The 24493-nt window shown below is 42.1% G+C and overlaps 3 protein-coding genes across 5 annotated transcripts in view; 2 read left to right on the top strand and 1 right to left on the bottom strand.

Annotated features, from left to right (window-relative positions):
* Window positions 1–726: 726 nt before the first annotated feature.
* Window positions 727–3564, top strand: LOC105275371. The gene is made up of 3 exons (XM_011332161.2): window positions 727–1012; window positions 1236–1334; window positions 1720–3564. Exons 1-3 carry the CDS (start codon window positions 752–754, stop codon window positions 2095–2097), a joined length of 738 nt encoding a protein of 245 aa, XP_011330463.1. The 5' UTR covers window positions 727–751; the 3' UTR covers window positions 2098–3564.
* LOC105275370 lies at window positions 2991–11648 on the bottom strand. Of its 2 annotated transcripts, none has more exons than XM_011332160.3 (7): window positions 11405–11648; window positions 9513–9824; window positions 8599–8874; window positions 8227–8462; window positions 7773–8036; window positions 7106–7361; window positions 2991–6933 (listed from the first exon to the last, which is right to left on the bottom strand). In XM_011332160.3, the coding sequence occupies exons 2-7, from the start codon at window positions 9769–9771 to the stop codon at window positions 6755–6757; spliced, it is 1470 nt and encodes a 489-aa protein (XP_011330462.1). In that variant the 5' UTR covers window positions 9772–9824; window positions 11405–11648; the 3' UTR covers window positions 2991–6754. The 2 variants fall into 2 exon arrangements, with proteins under 2 accessions (XP_011330462.1, XP_011330461.1); XM_011332159.3 differs by having other exon boundaries at window positions 7773–8039; window positions 11405–11647.
* Window positions 11649–16545: 4897 nt separating this feature from the next.
* The window catches only part of LOC105275369 (adenylate cyclase type 6), a 77454-nt gene continuing 69506 nt past the window's right edge, over window positions 16546–24493 (top strand). For both annotated transcript variants that reach the window (XM_011332157.3, XM_011332158.3), the window contains exon 1: window positions 16546–18534. The gene's annotated coding sequence lies outside the window, so the exon portion shown is untranslated. The remainder of the gene's footprint in view (window positions 18535–24493) is intronic.

The following is a 24493-nucleotide window of genomic DNA, read 5'->3' on the forward strand; positions in this document are numbered from 1 at the left end:
ACATGTAATTATTTATCAAAGTATATTATTTCTCGCCATAAAATCTCTTAAAATTCCGGCAATTTTCAGTTTTTGCATTAAAAGATAAAATTATTTTCCGAGCGACTTACTAGTCCAGTATAGTACTCGCATTCGGTTATCAAGCGCTGCGTCGCTACGATAGGGATTGCAATCAAACAGAAAGTGCTTGATGGGGAGGAGCTTGCAAGTTTTTATCCTCACAATACCGCCGGCATAGAAATAGTGTCTGTCTGCAGTCCGTTAGAACTAGAACGCAACGTTCGCGAAACGGATCGCTAAGGTAACATGTGCCACGATTGGTGCTTTAAAGAGAAATCTCTGTGAAGTCATCTCTTTTCCCGCATTACAGAAATTATAATCTCCAAGTTTAATTCCTTTATTTAACAATTATAAATGTATAAGCTTTCTCTTGTGCGGTGCGATAAATGCGAAGTGTCTTCTATGAAATCGGTCTCGGTAATCAATCACACATTGTGCAATCGTGTGAAATTCAAGCTTCGAATACATTTTATTAATTCTTTTCGAATGTTACATGTTATTTCAATATTTTTGTCAATCAATTCATTTCGGGATTGTTCTTTATCGAAAATGGCACGATCTTAGACGTGGCACACGATCTTGGAAAACCGGAACGGGATGCGCAGGACGAGCATAAACCCGTGCGTGTATCGATCAGTTATTGCTATGCACGACTGTTTCTTCCAGGCGAAGCCTGGACCACTCCAGGACCATGTCAGTCTGTCTCGGCACCGATCGCACTGGCGCCATCGAATTCAAGATTCTCACTAAAGATAAGATCGAGGATGCCCTGGCCGTGCAGAGCGAAACGATGCATCAAGAATGCATCGCGATTGGCATGGGCATGTACGAAGACCCGGGTGCACCCGAAGAGATGCAGTCCGCCTTCAGGGAGGTCATCAAGGACGGGTGCACGGTGATCGCCGTCGATCGATCAGATCGCGTTGTCGCCGTGGCGTTCAACAAGTTACACGCAAGTACAATGCGTTGCCTTCGGAGATTTTCTTGTTTCAATGCTAAATTTTTCCGATACATTTTGCAAATGTTTTGTCTTTGATATTAATTATTATATATTATTGATATTAACTAATAGATCCGTAAAATCGTGCTAGGATTCGTACATTTTTTCAACGCAACGTTAAAATACATTGTGTAATGTGATGTAATCATATTATCTTTCACATTTTTACTTTCAGGTACCTCTCAAGCCAGGAGAGGTGGACCCCTTCGCACTTTTTGTGGAAAATAACATCAAGCATCGTTCATGCCGCGATCTACTTAATTTCCTCGATTATGTGAGTTCGTCACTTGTATCGCTTTGTACACGCTGCAATCAAGAGTGTCAATACGAGTGCACTAGTTTTTCCTTGAAGCATTAAAATTCTTTCACAAATAACGATAAGCTCTGCAGCAATCATGACTTATTACGCGTGCCATTAATTAAGCTTCGCCTGTATATATCACCTGCTTTAAAGAATTTCACGTTTATGACGAAATCGAAAGATTTTATCCTGTCATATTATTGATTGTAAAGTTTTGACACATTAAAATTTTATGATATATTATAATCATATAAAAAGTTGTATCAAAGCGATTTATAATAAAATACTTAAATAAAATTTCAATCAAAAAAGCATTCAATGAAAGAATGCTGAATCTTTATTTTTTCTCGTTATTCAGGTGGAATCAGTAGACATTTTTCAAAAATACAACGTGAAGGGTGTCATGGAGATTTTCTACATAGGCACGCATCCGCAATATCAGGGCCATGGAATCGGCCGAGAGATTACAGAGAAGAGCCTCGAAGTCGCACGAGGTTTACGCGACGGAAAGCTGAAACAGATTTGTATCGCCGACAAAATCGTCAACGAGCATGTGCGGCCGGAAATAGTATTCTGTGTTGCCGCCTCGATGTATAGCCAACGAATCATGGAAAAATTGAATTTCGAAATCCTCAACGAGCTGCGGTACGAGGAGTACGTACGGGGTGGCAAGAAAATGTCAGACAGGATAGGCCACATGCACAAGACGATCAGATATGTCGCTCACAAGCTTTGAGAACATCATGCCTTAATTTGAATTATGAGTATGTGCTTGTTCACTGCCTTTTAAGTTGTTGATAATTTTAGGGGCATTAGTTAGTCTTGGTAGCAACTTTAGAATATTGCGTATTCTCTCCAAACTCAAACTAGGTAACTTGTTAAATTCTATACAACATAGAGGAAATTTTAATTAATTAAATTGTTACTTAATGTTGATGAAACATACCGTAAACCAGGAACGGGACAGCACGCAGGAGAAAAAATGCAACGTAACCATAATTTCGTTTTTATATAAGTATATATATGTATATTAATACATTTAATGTATCATGTCCATCACCTCGGGAATGCTCACGATGGTGATGCGCCTGGACAGCACCGCATTTTCGCAAACTAATATCGCTACCGCGATATTTGCGCGAGGACAGATGCGTCTTCGACTAATTCCAAGCGAAATATCGGACGACAAGTAATAAATATATTATTTCCCCGACAATTCACGACGCTTGGATCGTGATTATCGCGATTATCGCCTAAAGATACTTCAACAAAGTCACAAAGGACAACAACGATTTCGTCATATGACATAATATGACGTTTAGCCTTCGCGCTATTTCACACGGATATTGACGTGTTTTCACGGTGGAATCGGCGATATTGTTAGTCCTATTGCTCGGAAATATTCGTTCTCGCGTTCGCGAAACTATCAATATTAATATCAATGTGACAATCGCGTGCGATCGTTCTCTAAAAGCGCCACGATCCGCGATATTATCGGGAAGACACCCAGGATACAATATTCAGTAAAGTTATTTTGTTAAAGCGTCGAGATCTGAAGATAACAATAGTACAGAATCGCATTTTTCCGACAATGTCGTCGGCGAGAATTTTCTTGTTTATTATAATCTGTTTCATTAGCATCTCGTGTAAGATCTGTATCGTTCGTCATGGAAATTCTTGTTTCATGTACAGGATACGTGACGATTGCAGTAATAGGAAAAAAGCAGGTAAATACTGCGAACTTTGTTAAAAGAATACGTTATCCATCACTGCCATTAAAATGGTTAATGAGTATTTAGCTACATTTCTGCCATGAAATGCCCCAAAAATGAAAATGATATTTCTTGTAAAATCAAATCGCAATTGAGTATACTTTTGTGCAAACATATTCAAAATTACGATATCTCGATAATCGTGTAGAGAGTCATGTGCACAATCAAAATAAATTTTAATCGAGTCTTGTTATCGGGACCAGTTCAATGAAATGAACGAGGAAACGCTGAGAGTTTAACAATTTTTTAAATTGCACTTCAATTCCTGTATCTGAACTCTTTGTATGTATATTATACCTATATTATGTATGTAAATTGTGCAGCGTATACTAGCACCTATAAATGAATTATTATATCTCTACACACTACACGCCGCATACTCGTATTCCACAAAGTTAATAGGTAAATAAATATATATGTATGCATATATAGAAAGGTATATATGTAAGAGAAACTTGTTCTTGTACAAAATTGGAGGTTCCGGTAGAGGATAAAGCTCAAACTCTGTGAACCTACGTTTGCTTCTAAAAAGGAAAAGAAGGATAATTAAGTTTTAAACAGACTCGTCAAATGTCAAGATCAATTTAACGAATAAATCATCTGCATCAGTGAAAAGCATCAAGACCGATCAATTTGTGTAATTTCCGTAAAACGGACTTACCGCGAAATAAGCTTTTGAAATGGATTTCCTGTGCCAGAGCCTTCAATTATCTCAATTGTTTATATGCTAAACAGCACGAGAGTATATTGAACTTCGTTACGAGAGAGAAGGCTTGCTACTGCTATTGACGACACTCAGCGGTAGCCGATCTACCGGCAAAGCTGCAACAAGGAGAGTGGCGCACTAACTTTATTATCGTTGCACTCAGTCAGCCGTTAGTTAATTACTTTCCCTTAAAACGCCCTCGCTATTGTACTGCTATTGTAAAAAATCTGGACGTATAGCTTGCTTTCCTTCCGACGAGAATACACGACATCGACGCACCCTCATTCAATGAAGTTATAACGGCATTTCCTTCTGGTTTTACCACTTATTTACGGTCTACATTACAGCCTGGATTCGGTAATCGTCGTCAACGAGCTACGCTGCGCTGTCGATCTGACACATGACACGAATAACGATACACTTATGCATTATTACTATTGTTATTATCATCATTATAGTATTATAAATATTATCTCGAAATAGTAACGCGAGACCACTACGCAAACGCATGAATACTTAGTTTAAGTCGAGTCGCTCGAGACTCGCAGGTTTGGCACGAATCGTTTCGTTTACTCTGAGATCACTCTGAGCCGCTTTTGAACTTTTGATTTTCCGTTTTGTTCTCTTTAAAGAAGTTTTTTGATTAATATCAGCATTTAGCAGTTTTGCATTCCGGGGAGAAGGAGGAGTACAAAGTCAGAGTAAAGAGATCGCCTCGAAACTTTTTGCGAGATAACTGACGGGATATCCCGCGGTCAAGGAGGAAGAAAGAAGAATGGGAAAAGAAAGAAAAAACCGTAGAAAACTTTTACAAAATTTTAAGTCTAAAATTAACAAAAGAAAACAAGAACTTAACAGGCAACAATATTTGCTGACTACACTATGAGCGAACAGAAAATGAATAAAGAAATCAAGATTAACGATCGCTTGATCAGCGCAGAATTCTATAACAACGAAAGTAACAGAAAATTCATAAAACGCAACGCAAATGTAATTATTACATTATTAATTTACGTAATTTTAATTGTACGTAAGTATAATCACCATAAATGCTTAAACTTATTCTAATTGTATCTATTACGTGCAGAAAAGGAAACACCTATAAAACAGAACTAGAAATTACTGAAAATTTTACGCGATGACGTGAAGATGCACAGAGGCGCGTTAATCGCGCATAATTGGCACTCTAATTAGCGAGAGGAGGACACGCCCCGACGGGAATTTTTGCTAACAACGCGTAAACGAGCACGTTAACGTTATTTGGTAACTTTCATCCACAGACGAGTTTTATAGTCGGTGGGATCAAAATGCCGCGCGCTGCTAGTCGGGGCACAACTAGTTTGAGACAGTTTGTGCGCTCAAGTTACTGATAGCGTAATGTCTATATCGTTAGAATGTCGTAGGGAGGTATCACACGCACATACATACGCACGCGTGCGCATCGTATCTCTCAGTCACTAGCTTATTATTTTAGTATTTCAACGTGGAAACTGCAAATTGTGGCACGTAATACTCTCTATCTCTCTCGGCCTCTCTTTGTAAAAGATTTCGTTTTTGACGAAGTCAAAACTACTATCGTTTGACCCGCGCGCACAGGACTGCGAACGCAATTTACATGATTAAATTTGAGTGACAGCCGTAAATTCAGACTGGCAATAAGCGTCCTCCAACAAACTTTAGTAAATTCGCGATTTTTTAATAGACACGAACCGCACGGTGGGTAACTGGCAACTCGGTGCTATTTCGAGCATTTAATCAAATTCAATTAGCTTTTCTTCTAATCTGAAAGCGATCAAATAATCGCGGCAAGTTCCTTCCTTCTCACTCTTCCGAGTTCCATTTTTCGATGGCGAACACGCTCGAATGCGAGAATTAATTAATTAATTAACTTAATTGAGAGCGCTTTCAGCCAGGCAGCTCCTGTGCACGCAGGCTTGCAGCTAAAAATGTACAATGCACGTTTTGTCTCGTTATTCTTTTACCCGCGTTCTTGACACATATTAATTTGAACTTCTTCGAAAATATATAAAACATCTCGTTATCAAAATAAAATATAAATTGGCTATAACGTTGTCGCGCGCGTCTCCCTCACGGAACGCGGACATTTACGTTTTGGCAAATACGTAGGAAACATTGATCGCTCTCTCTTTACTTCCCCATGCACCGTCCTCATCCGTTTTCTCTTTCCGGAGAGGAGACATCGGTATTGGCGCTTTTTTGTATCACAAAAGCGCGCGCGCCCGTGCGCGCTGCAAGCTTTCCGCGTTTGGAAAAAGAGAATTTCGCGGACGCGCTCGCATAAAATTGCATTTAACACTGTAACGTCGTCCAGCAACCCATGGCCGATTTTTCACCAACGTCAGTTAATTTTGTCCCCGATTTAATCTCCGTGGTGACTTTATTATCCTGCAGCAGATGTCTTCCCACAGCGGATAAAATTAATCCCGGCTGAAAAAGCCGACGATGAATATTATTTGAGACAAAAAATTCAGGTAAAAAGACCGCTCGGTGGAACGAGTTAATTATCTCGTCTAGCGATTAGCAAACTTCCCTCTTCCTAACCGCGTTCCTGGAAAGAAAGAACTCGATTCAGATCGCTCTCGGAGTTAACTGACGTCGGTCGAAGCAGCCGTGAAAAAAGTTGGATCGCGGCAAAACGTAGACGGCTGCATGGATCTCGGAGGATCTCGGTGTAACCTGGGAACAGTCGACAAAATATATCCGTCAAGTGTACAACAATAACATTATCAATTATCCAGCTTGGCGTGGACTGCGTCTTGTCTTAGGAATCGTTCGTTCCGATCGACTCGATCGCAGGTACCAAAGTGGAGATTCGAATTGATCGGACTCCGTTCCCGCGAATGTTGTGGACCTCGTCGCGAGATCGGGACTTAGAAGACGCCATAAGGGTAGATTCATCTGTGACACGGCTCGTGCGGCGGCTGGATGTCTGGTGGCTGAATTGTCTGGTAGGGATGTTGCGTGTCCCTGAAGTGCGAACGGACCAGCAGGCCCAGGCCGAGCAGCACGACTGGAAGACCGAGCAAAGCGCAGATCAGCTCGCCCGTCACTCCCGGCGACCAGCTGATGGAACCTGTTCCGACGTTTTCTTCAGATATGATTTGCATAATCGAGCTGTATGGTTTTAGACGCGTCTACGAGAGCTACAGCGAAGCCTGAGAGACTGATATACAAAGCAAGTAAAGTTTGTAAAAAATAAAAATTTCTGCAAAGCAAAGCTGCTGCGTGCATTCTTAGATATTTACCGCCGTGTAGACCAACGTCCATTCTGTAAAGGCTCCACCAGATACCGGATAGTGGAAGTGACAGGGTCGCGGTGGCTACGCTGAACACCGCGCTCTCGCACAACGACAGGAAGTTGAGGATCGAAATCGAGAAAACGACGTAAGCGAATATAAAAGTCCACCCGTGGCTGGACACGTTCGAGCATAATTTGCCGCCTTTGAAGTGGCACACCAGCCCGTGCTCGACGGTACGATAGAGTTCGACGGGCGACAAACCCTGGAACGCCGTCCAAGAAAATAATCTTTTAATTAAGAATATTTAATGAATTGCCTTCTCTAGAAAATGCAAAAATTTAGCTTGTTAGAAATGTAAATATAACAAATTGCGATTTAATTTGTTATAAAAAAAATTAATCTTAAACTTTCAATTCTCTTAATTTTTAAAATTTTAAAAGAAATTAAAATTTAAAGAAACCGTACACGAACGCTGATTTTTATTTACGTTAACTTTGAAAATCAACTTCCTTCCGATATAAATCTCGTTTCAGACTTGATCGTTTAAGCATGTTTGATGTTAAAAATTGAAGATTTTTGCTGAAGGAGCCCTTAGACCGAAATGTTAAATTCCGGAGATAGACCTATCATCGATAATCCGCATAAATCACGTGTCTCTTTTTAGGTCACTCACCCTGCCGATGCCAGGCAAAGTATCGAGCCAGCAGAGCGTCAGGATAGCAAAAAAAGCGATGACGTGTATGTAAAAGAGGGTTTGTATCACTGGTGGCTTAGGGTAGCTCTTCGGCTTTATCGTGGGGTCCGGATCGGTCACGTGCAGCAGTCGCCCACCCTCGTCCTCGGAGCCACGACGACGAATATCGCGAGAGGACACCAGACGGGACACCGTATAGAGAAAAGAGTTCTGTTGCGTCGTCAACATCTGGCATACGTTCTGCTGCTGAAAACAACAGATCGCAAACATCGTTCGTCTCACTCGAACGTCAATTATCGGGAATGGAAAATTCGTCGATCGTAATCCGTCAAACATAAAAAAATAATCCATCAAAAAATCTTAAAAAAGGGAGAAAAGAAGAAAGCAGGTTTTGGAAGAATTTCAATTTGTGAAGTTGTCAGTGATAAATTACCGCGGTAGTATAATGTCGCTCGAGCATGGTGAAGAACATGGCGAAGGCGGCGAGGGCACCCACGTAAACGAACGTCCAGACTGCCTGAACACCCCAGGAACCCCTCATGCTGGTTGTCGTGTGCGAGGAGACCTCCCTTCCCCGGCAACGAAACTGATCACAGAGACCGTAATCGACGCTTATGAACAGACCCACTATTATAGTCGTGCTCGAAAATATTCGCTGCAGGCTCATCACTGGAAATAGTCAAGAAAGAACGTTCGACGTTTCGTTTCGGTGAAAAATGAATGGACTGTATCATATCACGATAATTATCGAAAAGTTCACAAAAAATATTCGTGGATCGCGGATATGCAGTTTTAAGATACTTACTTTTCCGACAAAAAAAGAAGTAGAAGACGAGGGAGAAGACGAGAGTGATGCTTTTTATCGGATCCTGCAAATGGCATAGTACTCTGTGCCGATCAAGGGAGAGGGTAACCAGGATTCCTGAGAGAGCGTACAAAGTGCTTAGTTTGATCAGGCCACAGCGGGGTATCTTGACGCGCATACTATTCGGTATCAGCGGTGGCGGCGGCGACACCCTCTCCACGATAACATACACCACCCCCAGAATGCAGGCAGAGCACAAGGCGGTGAAGAGCAGTCCTGCGAGAGTCACGAAGGCGTGCAAACGGTTGAAAAATTAAATTGTTACGATTTCGGTAACAGAAACTTGATAATAAAAATGATCGAGGTGATGAATTGATCGTTTTAGAAAGATCGATTTAAAGGCTTTAATGAAACTTAAACTTTAAATAAATATTCAATAAATATTTCCACGTCGACCTGGGTGAAGTAACCAATAAGTATTTTACTTCACAATTTTCGATATAAATGCGTATCGCGTGCTTCAGAGACCGAATTGCTGTTATTTCAGGCTCAGATGTTTCACATAATTCAAGCGTTTCCTTTTTTCCCGTAAAATATTGCACGATCAGAGCGGTGGGTCGTAATTTTGGAAATGACGAGTGCGCGGCAGCCCTACGTGGCATGCATAGTACATATCCATCACGGCATATGGCGAACGCGCGCGGATATAAATAAATCGTTTGCCGTAATTGCGATCAGCGGGATCCACGGTCGAGATCTCGAATCTCGAAATCCAGGAATTACGAGATGCCCCCGATCGAACGCCCTAATTGGGAGGGCGCTACACATTAATTTCGACGTCTCGCCTCACATGCTGTGCCTTCAATGGATGCAACCTTATCTTGGACAAGTTGTGTATACGTATACATGTCTACCTGTGTAAGCGCTGGAGACAGCGGCGACGCTCTCGAGATAAAGCGGATAGCTGATAACGAGGACGGTAACTGATACCGCGACGGACGCGAGGGTCGCCAGGAAACGGAGCTTCTGCCAGTTCTCGCGGTCGGTATCGAACAGCTTATCGCTGCTGGCCTGATAAGCGACATATGGCGACTCCTCGGTGTCGGTGTACTCCTCGATCTCGACGTCGCTTCCGGTACAACGGAGCTCCTCCTGCTCCTCATCGTCCATCATCGGCACGCAGCTCGTTAGGCTCGCCAGCTTGGCGGCTTTTCTCTCGTTACTCTCTAGCGAAACAAGAATGCGTTCACCCGTTACACCGTGCGCCAGCAGATTTGCAGCACGTCAACAAATTTGTCATCCAGATAGTAATGTTGCGCCATTCTATTTTGTATAATTTATAGCCAGTTTTGTCATTGTCTCGTAATAAGTAATGAGAAAATTTTTACCAATTTTACGAGCAACGTGATATTAAATTTTTTAATATCACGCTTATGAATCTATTCTTGTAATAAACTAAATTGTAAATGGAAATTTCTTAAATATAAAGTGTGAGCTCGTTACGTTTCTATACAAAATACATTTAAAATAATCTTGCTCCAATTACCGTGCAAATGTTTCATACGACGAGCTGCAAATTAGACGGTCACATTTAAGTCTAACTGCATTCATAACGTATGAATACGATTATAGAACCATCCATAGAACCTTTGCTAATAATTCGGAATATATGGCGACCATTGAAAATGTGTTCGTGTGATATATGGCACATGGATATAGCACGATTAATTTTCTCTTACAATTTCGATGAAAAGTAGACTAAACGTACCCGCATAATGTGAGCATCATTATTGCGTCTCTTAAACATGTTTATTTAAAAAAAAAAAACCATAATTTCATAAACATAAAAACATAAAAAAGAATCAGTAAGTTATTTCTTCGATATAAAATCGTATAGAAAGTATAGAAAATATTCGCGCCTGTTATTATTTATCAGATAATGAGCAATTTCGCGATTAATGTTATATATCCGTGCTACACCGTCCAAGTAAATAAAATCTCTCTCTTGTATCCATTGCAATTAATTTCTAGCTACGATCCTGGAAAGAGCATTGCGCGAACCTCGCCCTTTTTTGTGGTCACCAATGCGCGCGCGAATGGGATGAATGAAAGTGATTATATTGCGCGTTGATAGCCATTGTATGTAAACAACTTTTGCAAACATACCTTTGTTTTGATAACAACGAAGAAAAATTCAACACGAGTACTTGAAAAATTATTGCATGAGAAGCTATTGCGGAATATCATATACAAAATACATGCGTTATTCAATGAACTATTATTTGTTTCACTGACCATCAAATAATACCTAGAAAATATTCTAAAATAATAAAATATCTAATATCAAATATTAAATATCTCAATATCTAATATTAGTATTGTCTAACGATAATTAAAATAAATAATTAATAATAAATAATAATTAATAACTTTTCACACATCCCACTCGCTCAAGCACAACCAGAGAAAAACTCGAGCAATTACGTCCGACCGCAAAAAAGTCACTTAGTCTTCACAGAAAAATTCTTCAAACACTAACACAACCACTGTACCACGCATCTGACGGGGAAAATGAGAGGCACTACAAAGGGTGCACGAGAATCGCCACGTAAACAAAGCAACCGGAAGAGACGCAGGACTATTTCGATCGCTCGGCGCTGATCAGCTGTAATTAAATTGTCCGCGATACTGCGTCTATACCATGACGTATCACTTGGAAGCAAGTCGGGAACTCGATTAAACGCGACGGCGACGGGGATGAACCGAAACCATTTCGGAGTCATACAGGGCTGCTCGTAGGACTCACCCTTGACAGGAACCTAACCTGACACCGCCCAACGTCAGGAGACGCGTCCTGATGTGTCGTCCTCGGAATAATGTGTCGCGGGTGACGTCGTCGTGTCTCTTCGGCACGTTCGACGCCAATCACAGTCGTGACGACGATGATGACGACGATAACGACGATGAGAAGAACGACGACGACGACGACAAGGAGAACGCGTTAATCACGAGTGTTGCGTCACACGACGAGGCTGACAAGCAGAAACCGCGACTTCATCCCATCGTGGGCGACGAGGAGAGCGCCTCTTCGTGCTGCGGCTTCCAGCGCCAGCCTGACGCCAGGACCGTAGGCGATGGCGACGATCGGGCCCCACCGGAAACGCCGTCGACGTCGTCGGTTGAACGAACGGCCTCGAACGAGCGCGCGCGAAACGGTTTACGGTTTAATCAAACGACCGGCGTCGGTTAAAGCGCCGCGTACTTTCACCGTGCTGATATTGGCATCGAATGTTTGATGTATTTTTTAAATTATATTAAATAACACAGTTGCACAGTGTTATTTGGCAAATCGAGCGTGAATAAAAGAGAATACTTGATGCAATGGCGTGGTATATAAAATAATATTTAATAAAAATAGAATCTATTATATAATAATATACAATAAACCTAATAAGCTGAATTTGAGGAAGTTTTAATTTGTTAATCCAAAGTTTGCAGTAATATTGCAGCAACGTTGCTGCAAACTTCTGCGCTGTATGGAAATACGGATCGTCATTAAGTAATGATATTTATTATAAAATGAGGTCGCATAATCGTCAAAAGATAGCAATGCAATCTGTTGAATGCAATCTTCGTGTTGAATAAAGTAGATTCGAGATAAAACGGTTGCACTTCGCACGAAATGCAGGGAATAAGCATGAATCAAAGGAGTCAGTAGCAACAGACGTAACAGTCAGACGCGTCTACGTATCAGCGTACGTGTTTGTACATACTGTTAACATATATGCATCTATACATATATTTGCACGTAGTACGTGTCGTATCCTTCGGCTTTATCAAGCCTTTCTGGTCGAACAGTTGTACTGCATAATGAAAAATGAATAATTATTTGATTAGCTAAGTAGGTAAAGCCTACGTGCGAATTTATAATTACGAACGACATACGCGATATATGCAAGTCCAGTATCAAGCGAAGTCAAACGAGAAAGGATACGAATGTCTTTACAATTGTAATCCTGTAATAAATTATTCATTTATTACAAAATTTTAATATTTATTATGAGAAATTTTTTGGCAGTCGTGTTTGTGAAATATGAAATTCTTTCTCCTTTAATAAAGGCAGAATAATAATAAGATAGTATCATCGAAGTGAATTTAAAAAAAATTGCAGAAAGACTTGAAAACGATGGTGCCTCTGGCGATACGTACATCCCTATTTTAGCGCATGAGCGTAAGATATGCGCGGCGTGAGCTTTGCTTTCCACGCGCTGCTTTGAATTCATTCTGAAAACTCTGAATTATTCGTCATAGGACATGGAAAATAGCGCAATGTCGAGGACACAGAGTACACTATATCATTACACTATCATATACGCAGCAACCTGCTTTAATAAGCACTGCGATCATTAATCATTGTTATTGTATACAGTACTGAACATCATCACAGGTGGATCCCGTAAATCCTGCGACAAAAGCGTAATGAAAATCAAATTAATCAAGTACCGTCGGCAATAAGACACTTCTGTACGAGTTACTCCACGTTAGAACTCGGCACAATGCCGTGGAGGGAGTGCAATTTGCTTGAATTCTCTGTAAACGTAGCTTCGTTAATGGGATTACATAACTTCCAGCTTAATTATAAGCTAATTTAATTGCTTCTAATCTGAAAACAGAATTTGGAAAGCGATGAAATTTAAACGCTGCTCATCCGACGTGAGAGTGACGCGGTACAACGTACATTTCCGTTCTCTGCATTTAGAAGACCTGTCGTATCCAAAGCAATGAGCATCATTATACGCGTTACTTACGGATGATAGATGCGGTGAATGCAAGACCGAGCTCGGTTAACTAGATGAGCTCACCGGCCTCTGGCAACTCGCGTTAGGAAATGTCCGTTAGGAAATTGCAGAAAGGATCAGGCAATCGTGGCAGCTCTGTGTTCAGTCGTCCGATTCAGGAATGGAAAGGCAGTAAACCCGCACTCAACAGTATCGAATCAACAGTATATCGCGTGCAAACTCGCGACTTCCAGCTTTTTGACACGTGCCTGCGTCGATAATCGCGAAGACTCTCGGCGTTCTTGAAAATCCGGATTCTTATATGTAAAAAATTCTTATGTAATGCATTACTACAGATCTGAACGTTTCACGGCACTCTATGACAATGCGCAGCTTCCTTAAGATTATTCAACGAAGTAGCATTGATTATCGTTTCGTCATTTGAATCTTATTTGGCGAAGCTTTAATTCAACGTGAAATCAATTTTTTGTCATGATCTGATGACCTGAATTTCTCATTCTCGAACTTGATCTTCGCATTAATTTCGTTGCCGGATTTAGTTTCTGCGCGGCAAGGTGAACCATCGTAGTTATTAATGCAAATAATTAATAGCTATCCGTATCGCGTATATGGATTAAGCTGCTTCATTACGATGGCAAATTACATCGGAATGCGTTCTACGTGCCATGCCGGTGGAATTACCGTATCTGCTTCGGGAAAACCGGACTTAATCAATTCTATGCCACGCGATCTCTCTCGTTGGGGAATGATGATCCACGTGGCAGGATCTCGCCAGGATTTCGTTTACAAATCCGCGTCTCATCCGATCCGGAGCAAGTTTTCTGAGGGATTTCGCATATCGTTCTTCGCGTATCTCGCTCTTGATCCCGTAGTCTAACAAGTTCTCCTGAGTGTTAACGAAAGTCCGCCCAAAGTAATTTCGCTTTTGTTTGCGCCATGTATTCGATACATGAGATTACAACTTGGCCGATAGGGAGAGAGAAAAGCGCAAAACTTTATAAAACCGAACAGCTTGTGCCGTGATAATTACCGACTGTGTACAGCAATGTTATAAATCCAACTATTATTCCATTATACCACTCCCCCATCGCGTATGTCCGGATTTAGAAGCTTTACCTGTAATGACTCCGATGTTGACGCAAGCGAATTACATAAGTTCTCACAATGCTTCTTCATCGAGTAGTTTCTTATAAAACTTCCCTATTACGAGCTCGATACTTTTTAGTTTTAGCTTAATCAAGCGTAACTGTTAACGATTATACAACTAAATAGAAAATATCAACCGATGGAATTCTCCAATTTCGATCCTCCCTCTTGCCCTACAACTTGAACGTTTATTCTCATCGATAGAATCTTCAAACAATTTGAGAAACCAATGGTCCTCCTAATAAAGAGCTTTCCGCGAACGAACATCCCCGGATTATAATTAAGAGGAATTCCCCTCGTAAATTCAAGCGGAATTTATTTCGTCAGTCCAACTCGCAATTCTCCTTTCTCTCGAGGTGTTTCATATTTACAATATAATATAAGGTCCTGACAAAAAGGAATAACGAGCTAAAGTTGCAAGAGAGAAACAAATAGAGGATTTCGATGTGCGAGCTATATCAAGGAAATAATACTTGTAATCAAACAAAGATACGCCCAAATATCGCATAAATGCGGTCACCGGCAGTCGCGAAACTCGCAAAAGTAATTTAAAAGTTCTGACTTGTCGGATTCTCGCTCGTTGTTATCGAGGTAAGTATCTACTTTTCTTGCTTTCCTGAAGATCAAGCTGAACGAAGAAGCAGTCTGATATTGGAAACGCCGGCAAGGAGGACCGCCTAACAAAGACTTAGCGGTGCACTTTGTACATTAACGCTGCGCTCAGCGAGTCTTTTTAATTAAAATGTAGCCGACCGTCCCGACGATTTTACGTGGCTCTGTTTAATTCGCCACGTCCGCGTTTTGTGGTTCGCGCGACGCGACACAAATCGATTGTCGCCCCCGCGTTTGATAGGAATACACACTATCGAGCATTATATCGGGATCGATTGATGGGCTTCCGTTATTTGCCAGCCAGACTTCGATTATCCGCCAAGTGTCGGCTCGATCAGCCAATTCCGCCAGTCACGAACAATGGCAATTTCCTACACACATATCGTTAGTTACGGTATATTGTCATATTGTTGTCGCGCACACATCTATCTCAATTTAGTAAAGATAATATATATTCATCAGATCGCCCGCGAATATTGCTGTAATTATTCTAATTTTATTATACACTTGCAATTATTGTTTCATTTGAAAATTTCGATATATTGTAAATATATTGTTTACGCATTCATATTGTTATAAAGCGCAATCCGTGTGCACTTGGCAATGCAAGCGTATGCGTGTCCTCCTGCCCGATTTACGACACCAACCCAATTTGCGCGATTAAACTTTCGTTTCGATATAATTAATTTTTTCGGAATAATAATTCTCCATTCTGTCCCTTTTTGTCGCATTTGCTCTTGCATACCTTTCCTTCCACTATTCCGGAATTTTATTTTTATTACACGTTTCTTCTCCATTCTCGGCGGTCCTAAACTGCGGTCTCGTAAAACTCGAATTCAAACGCTCCATTGGAAAACGTATAATGCGGTTGTTATTGGCAGCATAAAACCAACCCTTCGTTAATCTATAACGTTAACTTTTCACAGCTTTTTATTCCTTTTATTTTAATCCAACGTAAATTTTATGTGAAATTCACAGGGTATTCATAGACAAAAACTTTCTCTTCAAAAATCGTTTTTCTCCTTTCTTTCAAAAATCGTTCAATAAATTAAATATAATTAAATATAATATAATTAAACATATAAATTTTATTTTTTATTTTGCTCGCAAGGTTTATTTCAATAAAGTCGCCGTTGCTTCCACCGTCTTAAGTCGACACAGTTCGATTTATCTCATCATCTCACTCCATCCCCCTAAATGTTTACCGATAACCATCAAAGTCTCGTTGATTCTTCCAATAAAAATATCGATCGCACGTAGGACTGTTCCTCGAGGACGACAGGTGAGAGGCCCGTGATGGACACAGGTCTCGCGGCGCCGTGCGTCGCGACGTCGGCCGAGCAGCGAAGTCACGTGACGACGGAAATCGGCGTGAAACTCGGAGGGGGTCACCGGCGCGGCTTTGCCACTCAACCTCAGTCGACGCGCGGCATCCGTGTGAGGTGTATCGTGCATGTTTCGTGCCGGAAGGGAAGTTGATCGAATCCGGTCGACGAAATCGTATTTCGAGACGGAATTCGGGAATTCTGAAGATTTCCTGCCGGTCTTCGGACGACCACAACGCGAATAATTAATCGAAGTGTATTTCACTTCCTGCCCGATCGAGTCTTCTCGAACACCGTTCGATCCACGAGAACTTCTCCCAGAGGTGGATCCATTTTGCGCGATCAAGATCGATCGGATCAACGTGCGGAAATTGGAAAATTTCTCCTTGACAGTAGTTCTGGATCAATCGCGACGTCAATTTTGATCAACGAATCGTTAACCCATACGCGGCTGGACGGGGAAGATTCGTTAAAGTAGAGAGAGACGATCGTGATCAGCCGCGACTGCTTGATCTTCCGATCGGCGACCCGCACATTCGGAGAACGATAAGTAGTGTAACATACCCCCGTGACTGCACGCATTAAGGACATTAAGGAAACGCGCGTTGCGAGCATTAATAGCGAGCATCGAGAACACTTCGCGAGCAAGGGGAGCGCTAGTAATCGAGATCGATCGGTGTCGCTTAAATTGAAAATCGGGCCAAAGGGAATGACAAAGAGGTGTCGAATGGTCGTATCGAGTCGCGCAAATTTGATACTACGCACGATACGGTTCTGGGAGACGGAAGAAATATAAAACAGGTACAGAACAGTAATAGGAGATAAATCGAAGGAAAACTCAAGGCCCTTGTGATGAAAAACGATGCTGAACTCATCGACATCACTCCAGCTCGAATTGAACTATTCGAATCGACCAACTGACGCATAAATTGCGAACGAAATAACAGTTTAGTTTGATTTTAGTTTAATTTGATACACAGGAAAGGGAAAGTTCTGCAAAGATGAAACGAAGTCGAGCGGCGGTACCGCTTGAGTTAAAACGTCAAAACGGAAATTGGGTATGATTTAATGTTGAAAGAGAAAAGGAAGACGGAAAGACGGAAAGATCCCACGCACGGACAAATAATCTCGATCATCTCGTCAAGAGACTATCATCCACGCTGAAACTTCCAGACGTGAAACTGTTGTTTCCTCCCGCACGCAATATCTCCGCGAAACTCTCGCCGGAGATATCCTTTTTGCTTGAGAAACGTGTAATAACAATCCTCGGGGGAGAAGAAGCGCGCGATTCCGCGCTAGAGAGAGGAACAGGCTCCTCTTTCCGACTACTTATTTGCTGCGCTCGCCCTCTTTCTCTCTCACGGGACTCGCGGATGAGAAAAGTAGCGAGACCGAGATAATAAGCGGAAAGATAAAGCACTTAACTGCAGCGGAGGTTCGTCGGGGGAGTACCATCCCGAAACGAGATAATAATCCTCGCTCGGATATCGACGCGGACACCGAATTAACGTTGAATCCGCTGTCGCGCGATGAAACGGCCCGTGAGCCGCTTTGTTGGACCGCATGTCCGGATTATGTGATCCGGATCTGAGGGTGATATCCGGCGGCGGTATCCTGTCGGCGATATGGTCGACGATGAGCATCGAGTTCCTGGCGTCGCTTCGAGAGCGCGGCTCCGCGATTTAGCTAGTTCTCGCCGAACTTAAACGCTCATCCCGATGAGCTTTCCTGACACTGTCGCAGCATCCGGAATCTCCGTTTGCAACGAGACTGCACTCGTCACGACACCCAGACGAAGCTATCTAGAGACAGAAACAACTTTCACGCGCCGTTACATGTTGACCGATCGGCCGAGAAGATCCGCGATGTCGTCCGCTCGAGCCACCCTTGAGAAGGGTCAACGCGTCTCGTGAATGACCGACTTGTGTGACAATCGTGGGATGTGGCTAAGGAGAATCTGAAGGGAGTAGAAAAGGAAGTCGCGAAAGACAGAGAAAAAAAAGGAAGCTTGTGTAACATAATGGGGGACGCGTCGAGACACTGCACGATGCGAGGTGAGCACATCTGCATCCTCCCTCTTTGCCACATTGATATTAAGGTCGATATTGTTATAATATGTGGAGTATCGTAACACTTTTCTTTCTCGCAAAGGACAGGAAAATGTACCACGCATAAGGGATACATATTACAAGAGTATAAAATTTTTCAGAGCTTTAAAGTCGATTCTTGCTGAAAAAGAGAAGCTCCACCTTTCAGAAATGAGAGCTGCAATCTTAATTTCACTAATAATGTTATATCAAGTTTCCTTTGATGGAAGATAACACCACGTTATTAAAACAACGGCAAGAATACCGTTGAATCTTTCTTCGTTGTACGCGACAGTTTGATTTTCAATTATTTTTATTCGACGCGTCGATGGGATTTAGCGGACGTTTGTCACTTTACCGGAAAGGCGCGTAAAGGCATGCAAGGATGCAGCACTGAATTTCATTAAAGTTTCCCTTACTCCGGAACTTACAACGGGGATGAAAACTGCGCCTCGTACTCGCGGATAACGGTAGGCGATCTGGCCTCCTCGTGCGTATTATAAAGCATTTAACGAACCGGTATCCGTGTCGACTCTGTATCTCGAGAGTATATCGGACCGAAAGTGTCAAAGAGAAGCGGTCAGCAGGCGGTATGCAATCGAAAAATGATTGAGAGGCCACTTTCCACTGTTCGACAGTCGAAAATGCTAAATTGCGGAGAGTGCTACGGCTTGAACACGACGAATTTCGTCGAAATTCGTGCGGTGACATTCCTCACCGCATCACTGATCTCTTTAATTTTTCGTTAATCCAAGCAAAAGTAATGAAGTATCTTGACCTTATATCCCATTGACTCCAATCGAGAGAATTTAATCGGAGTTGATGATGACGCGCGCCGTCAAACGTGTCAAGATCGAAGACGAAGCGAAGTGAGAAGGCGCGTTTTACCGTCAATTAGTGACATCGGACTCGCTAATCGCGTCTGTGAAGATGCACGAGAGCCAATGTACGTGCACGAGTGACGAACAACGCACAGCGGTAAAGCGATTTAGCTGATGGTTCCACAAAGAAACAATTTATCCGGCGATAACCTGCCTGTTTATCCTATCTGCAATGGCCTGGTCGCCTGTAATTGCTTCTCTCGACTATCGGCAGCCTGCTGACGAAAAGCGACACGTAACACGATAATTTTCCACGCAAACAGTTTTCATCTACCTTTCCGATGGCTTTTTAAAATTGTGATCCTGTTGGTCAATCGAATTGTGAATCGAATTCGTAAACAGATTTCGTGTTAATTTGGTATCACGCGTGTTGGATATTTCAATGTACAATCAAATCTACATTTCTTTCGCTACAATGCTTCATTAACGCCTTTGGCGTGCACAATTAAAATCCTCGCTTGTAAAATACTTTTTAATAAAGAATAACATTGTGTCCAGTTTATTGTATCATTAATCGCGCAAATAGCTCAAACAATTCACACACATACGTTTACATACAGAACAGTGTGCTATAAAATTAAATAAATGTTAAACTCCCTTAAACGCTATTAGTTTAATTGCGTCTATTTTTCGAGGACTTTGGCTTATTAGTTCCCTTCGCTAAAAATTTAATTTCCTGGCGATGGGAAAATCGAGTTTTGTCATATAAAAGACACGCTCGTGTCCACAGGAAACGAAAGGCCAGACAACATAGGCGATGATCGAAAGTTTTCGTCGCGCCACGAAATTCGACACGGAGGATTCGCCGAGCGGTCGTGTCGGAAGTCCTCTCGCTAACTTCCGCTGGCCGTTCGAGTGCCACATGTCAACGGTACCATTGCCGAGCTTGTTCGTCGCAACGAATATCGAATTGAGAGACTCGTTGCCAATTGCGGCGTGATACGGTGCCTTCAAACATACCAAATTGCATTGGGAACTCGCCTCGGGGGAATACAGTTTCGCTCCAGTTCCGAAGGAGCGAAGAATATGCGGACACATGATTTTCTGAACAATTTTCCGAGCGATCGTTTGATTCCATTATTGGGACAGATGTCAAATTATTTCGGTTTCGCGAAACTCTTTGCGGAACGAAAGGATGAACCTCGATTCACCTCACCGGAAACCCATCACCGGAACTCTCGTTTGATTGTTGATTACAATCGGATTCAAACCGCGCACTCGCATGCAATTAATTAATATTAATCGTAATACCAACATCGCATTGGCGATTCGTTCTAATGGTGTTCCATGTTTAGTCACCTCCGTTGGATACGCCGTTGTTCCTCGCCATTTGTACCCTCGTTGGGGATTACATTACCACTAACTAAATTCCGGCGTGCGAGAGCACACAGTTCGAAATGGTTTGCTGGGTATATCGAATGAACGGAACTCCATCTTGGTCATTTTCTCCTTCTACAATTGCCGCGTGCTTGCGCGTACGGCAATGATTCACGGCAGTGATTTAGTGCCCGGTTTCGCTGCTTCCTGCTCTCACCGTCTGGCACTTGTTCCCGTAACACGTTTCTCGGTTATTCGTAAAATGCAACGCAAGGAGAGCCGTGCGCCTGAAATTAATTACCACACTTCCTGTCATGATAATCACGATTTGAATGAAAAAAACTCTTCAAGTTTTAATGAAAAAAAATGTAGAGCAATTCCGTAAAAAAATTGAGTATGATAGTCACGCAGGATAATTGTACCTAACGAAAGAATATTCATCCCACACTATCTCGTATTTCTATTTGTGCAAACAAATTTGAAATGCGAATTGAATTTATATAGTTTCCGGGAAACTCTGATAGCGGCCATTTTCGCATATAAAAATTCCGCTCCTCTTCCGTAAGATAATAATAAATGATCAACTCCGCAGCAACGCGTGTTTGACTTCGCCAGACTATCGGCTTTTTAATCGCTGTGAAACACGCTATTGTAATTATAACGCAGGTGTCGATATAGCATGGACGTAGCTTTTCCCAACAGCGCCGTCTCTTCGTGGGTTCGTCAGTAGTATAGTCAGGTCTCGGTCGGACGAGGCTAGGCGCGACGACCATGAGGGTACCTGCACTGATCATCGTCTGACGTGGCGTGTCGTTAAGTAAATGAAGTGAATGACACGTTCTCGTAACTGGAAACAGATCGAGAAAGATCTTCCAGCAGCGCATTTTGATTCGAGCAAGATCGATTCGGGAAGCAACAATGATTTTAACGAGCAAGATTTTCGATATCGATGCCGTAATATCGCACGCGTACGAAATCCACGAATTAGTATTTAAAAATTATTTCTCGTTGCAGCCGATTGTTCAAATGGCCCTGGATTTCTTTTTCCAGCGCGAAACTGTGTCACCTGGTGTTTCGTTACGAAGGAAAAATGAAACGCGTGCTCGAATTTTACTGATACGGCATGATTTTCACTCGGCGCTACGTGTCCCCACGTTATTCGATACATAAACACCGAAACCATATTGGTATTAATGCAACATTTCACCTGAGAACAAAATCACGCCGAAAGAGTCATAGCAAAAAGGAACAAGACAACTGGAAGCAACTGTTTCCAGTTCACGAAGCGCTAAATTAGATCCGCTATTTTTCGAAATATTTTCAACAGAAACAAAGCGCGGAGGATTGTTTAATTGAACAACACAAATCGCTAATTACCGTGTCACGAAGCAATGTTTCGGCAAAACTTCCAATACCGTTTTATCCCACAATTTTATCCGCGATTTTATGGACCGACCACGCGTAAAATAGTGTTTACCCCGTCGTCTGTAACGAAGGACCCACTGCGACCGCTTAATTATCTGTTTCGCTCGCTCGATTGAATCTTCCGCCGAGATAGCGGTCTGTCGCCACCGATATAATTAAATATCGTAGATTGTCTCATGGAGCGTCGCGCCCGATCCCGCGTTATGTTAATTAATTTTGGATTACGCGAGCCGAGGTACTTTTTCTCTTTCTCGTGCCGTCGGCGATTACGTCGTGCAATCTTGCGCTCAGGTGAATTTACATAACGCGTTAACAGTGCGTTCCGTTAAACAGGAGCCATGGAACGCTGGCGTTAAGTAACCGTGCGATCGAAAGCCGCGATAACGACTCTGGCAACCGCTCGTTAATCTTCCTTGGAACGGACAACCTTATCGCGTATCGACTTTCGCGTTTAAAGAATAGTCATGTCTGCCCAAATGAGGATGAGCGCTACTCGCACGAGCGAACATCAGGCATATTCGCGCGGTCCTTGACAGTCCTCGAGATCCGCGCGCGGATACGCATGCCGACCTCGTGAATTGAAATGCTACGATGAAATCTAAAGTGAAGTAAAGAAGGCCTGTCACAATCTGCACTGCTTTATAATGTAATCCGGCGTATTTTCAGTCAAGTCTTTCGTTGCTCCGATAATTTTCCAAAAGACTTACTAAGACTAATTATATTTGATGATTTTATCACGTGGGTGTATATACAAGGTGAGGCCCCTAAAACAGGCCACCTGAATATCTCGGCTGTTATTGGTGATAGAAAAAAATGTGTCAGACCAAATTTGCATGGTTTCGAGGGACACATAATTTGTTCTAAATAATTTTTTATATTGCCTAGAGTTCTCTGTTATTGAAAATACCGTAAATTCAAAAATGAAAAAGTTCTAGCCGTTAGAAATTTTTTCTATTCCGAGAAGTTCTGAGTTGTTGATATCTATATTTTTTATATTGCCTAGAGTTCTCTGTTATTGAAAATACCGTAAACTCAGAAATAAAAAAGTTCTAGCACTTAGAAATTTTAGCCTTCAGTGATTTTGAATGATTTTGACATGTTAACAAAATACAATTATCCTTGAGCTGCTTTTTGGAATAAATTTTAATTTCTCAATCTTCCCTCACCGAGAGAGCGTGCATTCTGGGATGAAATCCTCCCTACTGACAATCTCGATCTTCCTCCTGGTCTCGTCGGAGAAATTAATCTTTCACGCTCGACAAACGGTTGTGCGCTTCCTCTCTCAGACTCGTTCAATAAAATATGATCGAAGGCAAACATAAATCGGAGTGGTGCGGGAAAGGACCGTGTTGTGTGCGTGTCGTGCCGTCCAGCGACATTATCACACGTTGGATGGGAACCTGTCCCCTCTTTGGACGTACATCGGTAAACAAGTAAAGCCGAAGTATGTCGGCGTAATAATTTTCTTATCGCCGATCGTGTCGTGTAACGTTGTCGCGTGACTCGTTCGGAATCGCTTAATCCAATTTCGTTTGACATACGTACGCACCATCTTTTCCGTTCCGAGCAAATTTTTCCGAGGATTCGCGTTATACGGCGTGAAACAATGAATAATACATGACGAGCGAACGATTCTGGCCGAGAATAGCGTTTGTTTGAAACTAATAACACGAACGGTGACGTGTACAGTTTGTTTATACGCGAATAAATCGAAATTAGCATCCGCACGGTCGACAGCCTTCAGCTCGCTAACTCCAGTTTCAATTAAACTTTAAGTAACTAACTATTCATCATATAGGAAAGTATCGATAAATTCTGCTTTACTGAGTTAAATCTCGAGCAGACTGTCACCTGAGAATATTCTTTGAGTAATTCACGGATATTTTCGATTTTTGTGTCACGTGAGTTGGGAAATTATTAATTAATATTTGACTAATTATGAAAAATGACAATCTACAATATTTTACAAAACGCTGAATTAACAAATATTTTGCGAAGCGCGACAGCGACGACAGTGAATATAAATAAATTCCGCTTCAATCATGTTGATGCCAGCCGAATGCGAAATTATGCGAAGAAATGGATAACGTTGTTGCGCGTATCAGCGTCCAATTGTCTCGCCGCGGGATTTTTAGCACGCGGCGCGACTGCGAGCTGAATCGCGCGCGCGACATGGAACCTTTCAAGTCGATTAATTAATTATTATGCGGAGATCCGGGTTTTAATTAACACGACACAATATCACAATCAAGCGTGCGCGCGTGACGCGTAATAAACGTAATGCACAACGCCTGACGAACTGT

Source organism: Ooceraea biroi, chromosome 11, assembly GCF_003672135.1.
Source record: "Ooceraea biroi isolate clonal line C1 chromosome 11, Obir_v5.4, whole genome shotgun sequence".
NCBI lineage: Eukaryota > Metazoa > Arthropoda > Insecta > Hymenoptera > Formicidae > Ooceraea > Ooceraea biroi.

Bases quoted from the DNA above. Each gene is read 5' to 3' on its own strand.
- LOC105275371 (XM_011332161.2), top strand. From the start codon at position 752: ATGTCAGTCTGTCTCGGCACCGATCGCACTGGCGCCATCGAATTCAAG. The intron at 1,013-1,235 runs GCAAGTACAATG...TTTTACTTTCAG, and splicing joins TGGCGTTCAACAAGTTACAC to GTACCTCTCAAGCCAGGAGA. The intron at 1,335-1,719 runs GTGAGTTCGTCA...CTCGTTATTCAG, and splicing joins TACTTAATTTCCTCGATTAT to GTGGAATCAGTAGACATTTT.
- LOC105275370 (XM_011332159.3), bottom strand. From the start codon at position 9,771: ATGATGGACGATGAGGAGCAGGAGGAGCTCCGTTGTACCGGAAGCGAC. The intron at 8,463-8,598 runs GTAAGTATCTTA...GACTATTTCCAG, and splicing joins CTTCTTTTTTTGTCGGAAAA to TGATGAGCCTGCAGCGAATA. The intron at 7,362-7,772 runs GTGAGTGACCTA...ACGGCGTTCCAG, and splicing joins CTTTGCCTGGCATCGGCAGG to GGTTTGTCGCCCGTCGAACT.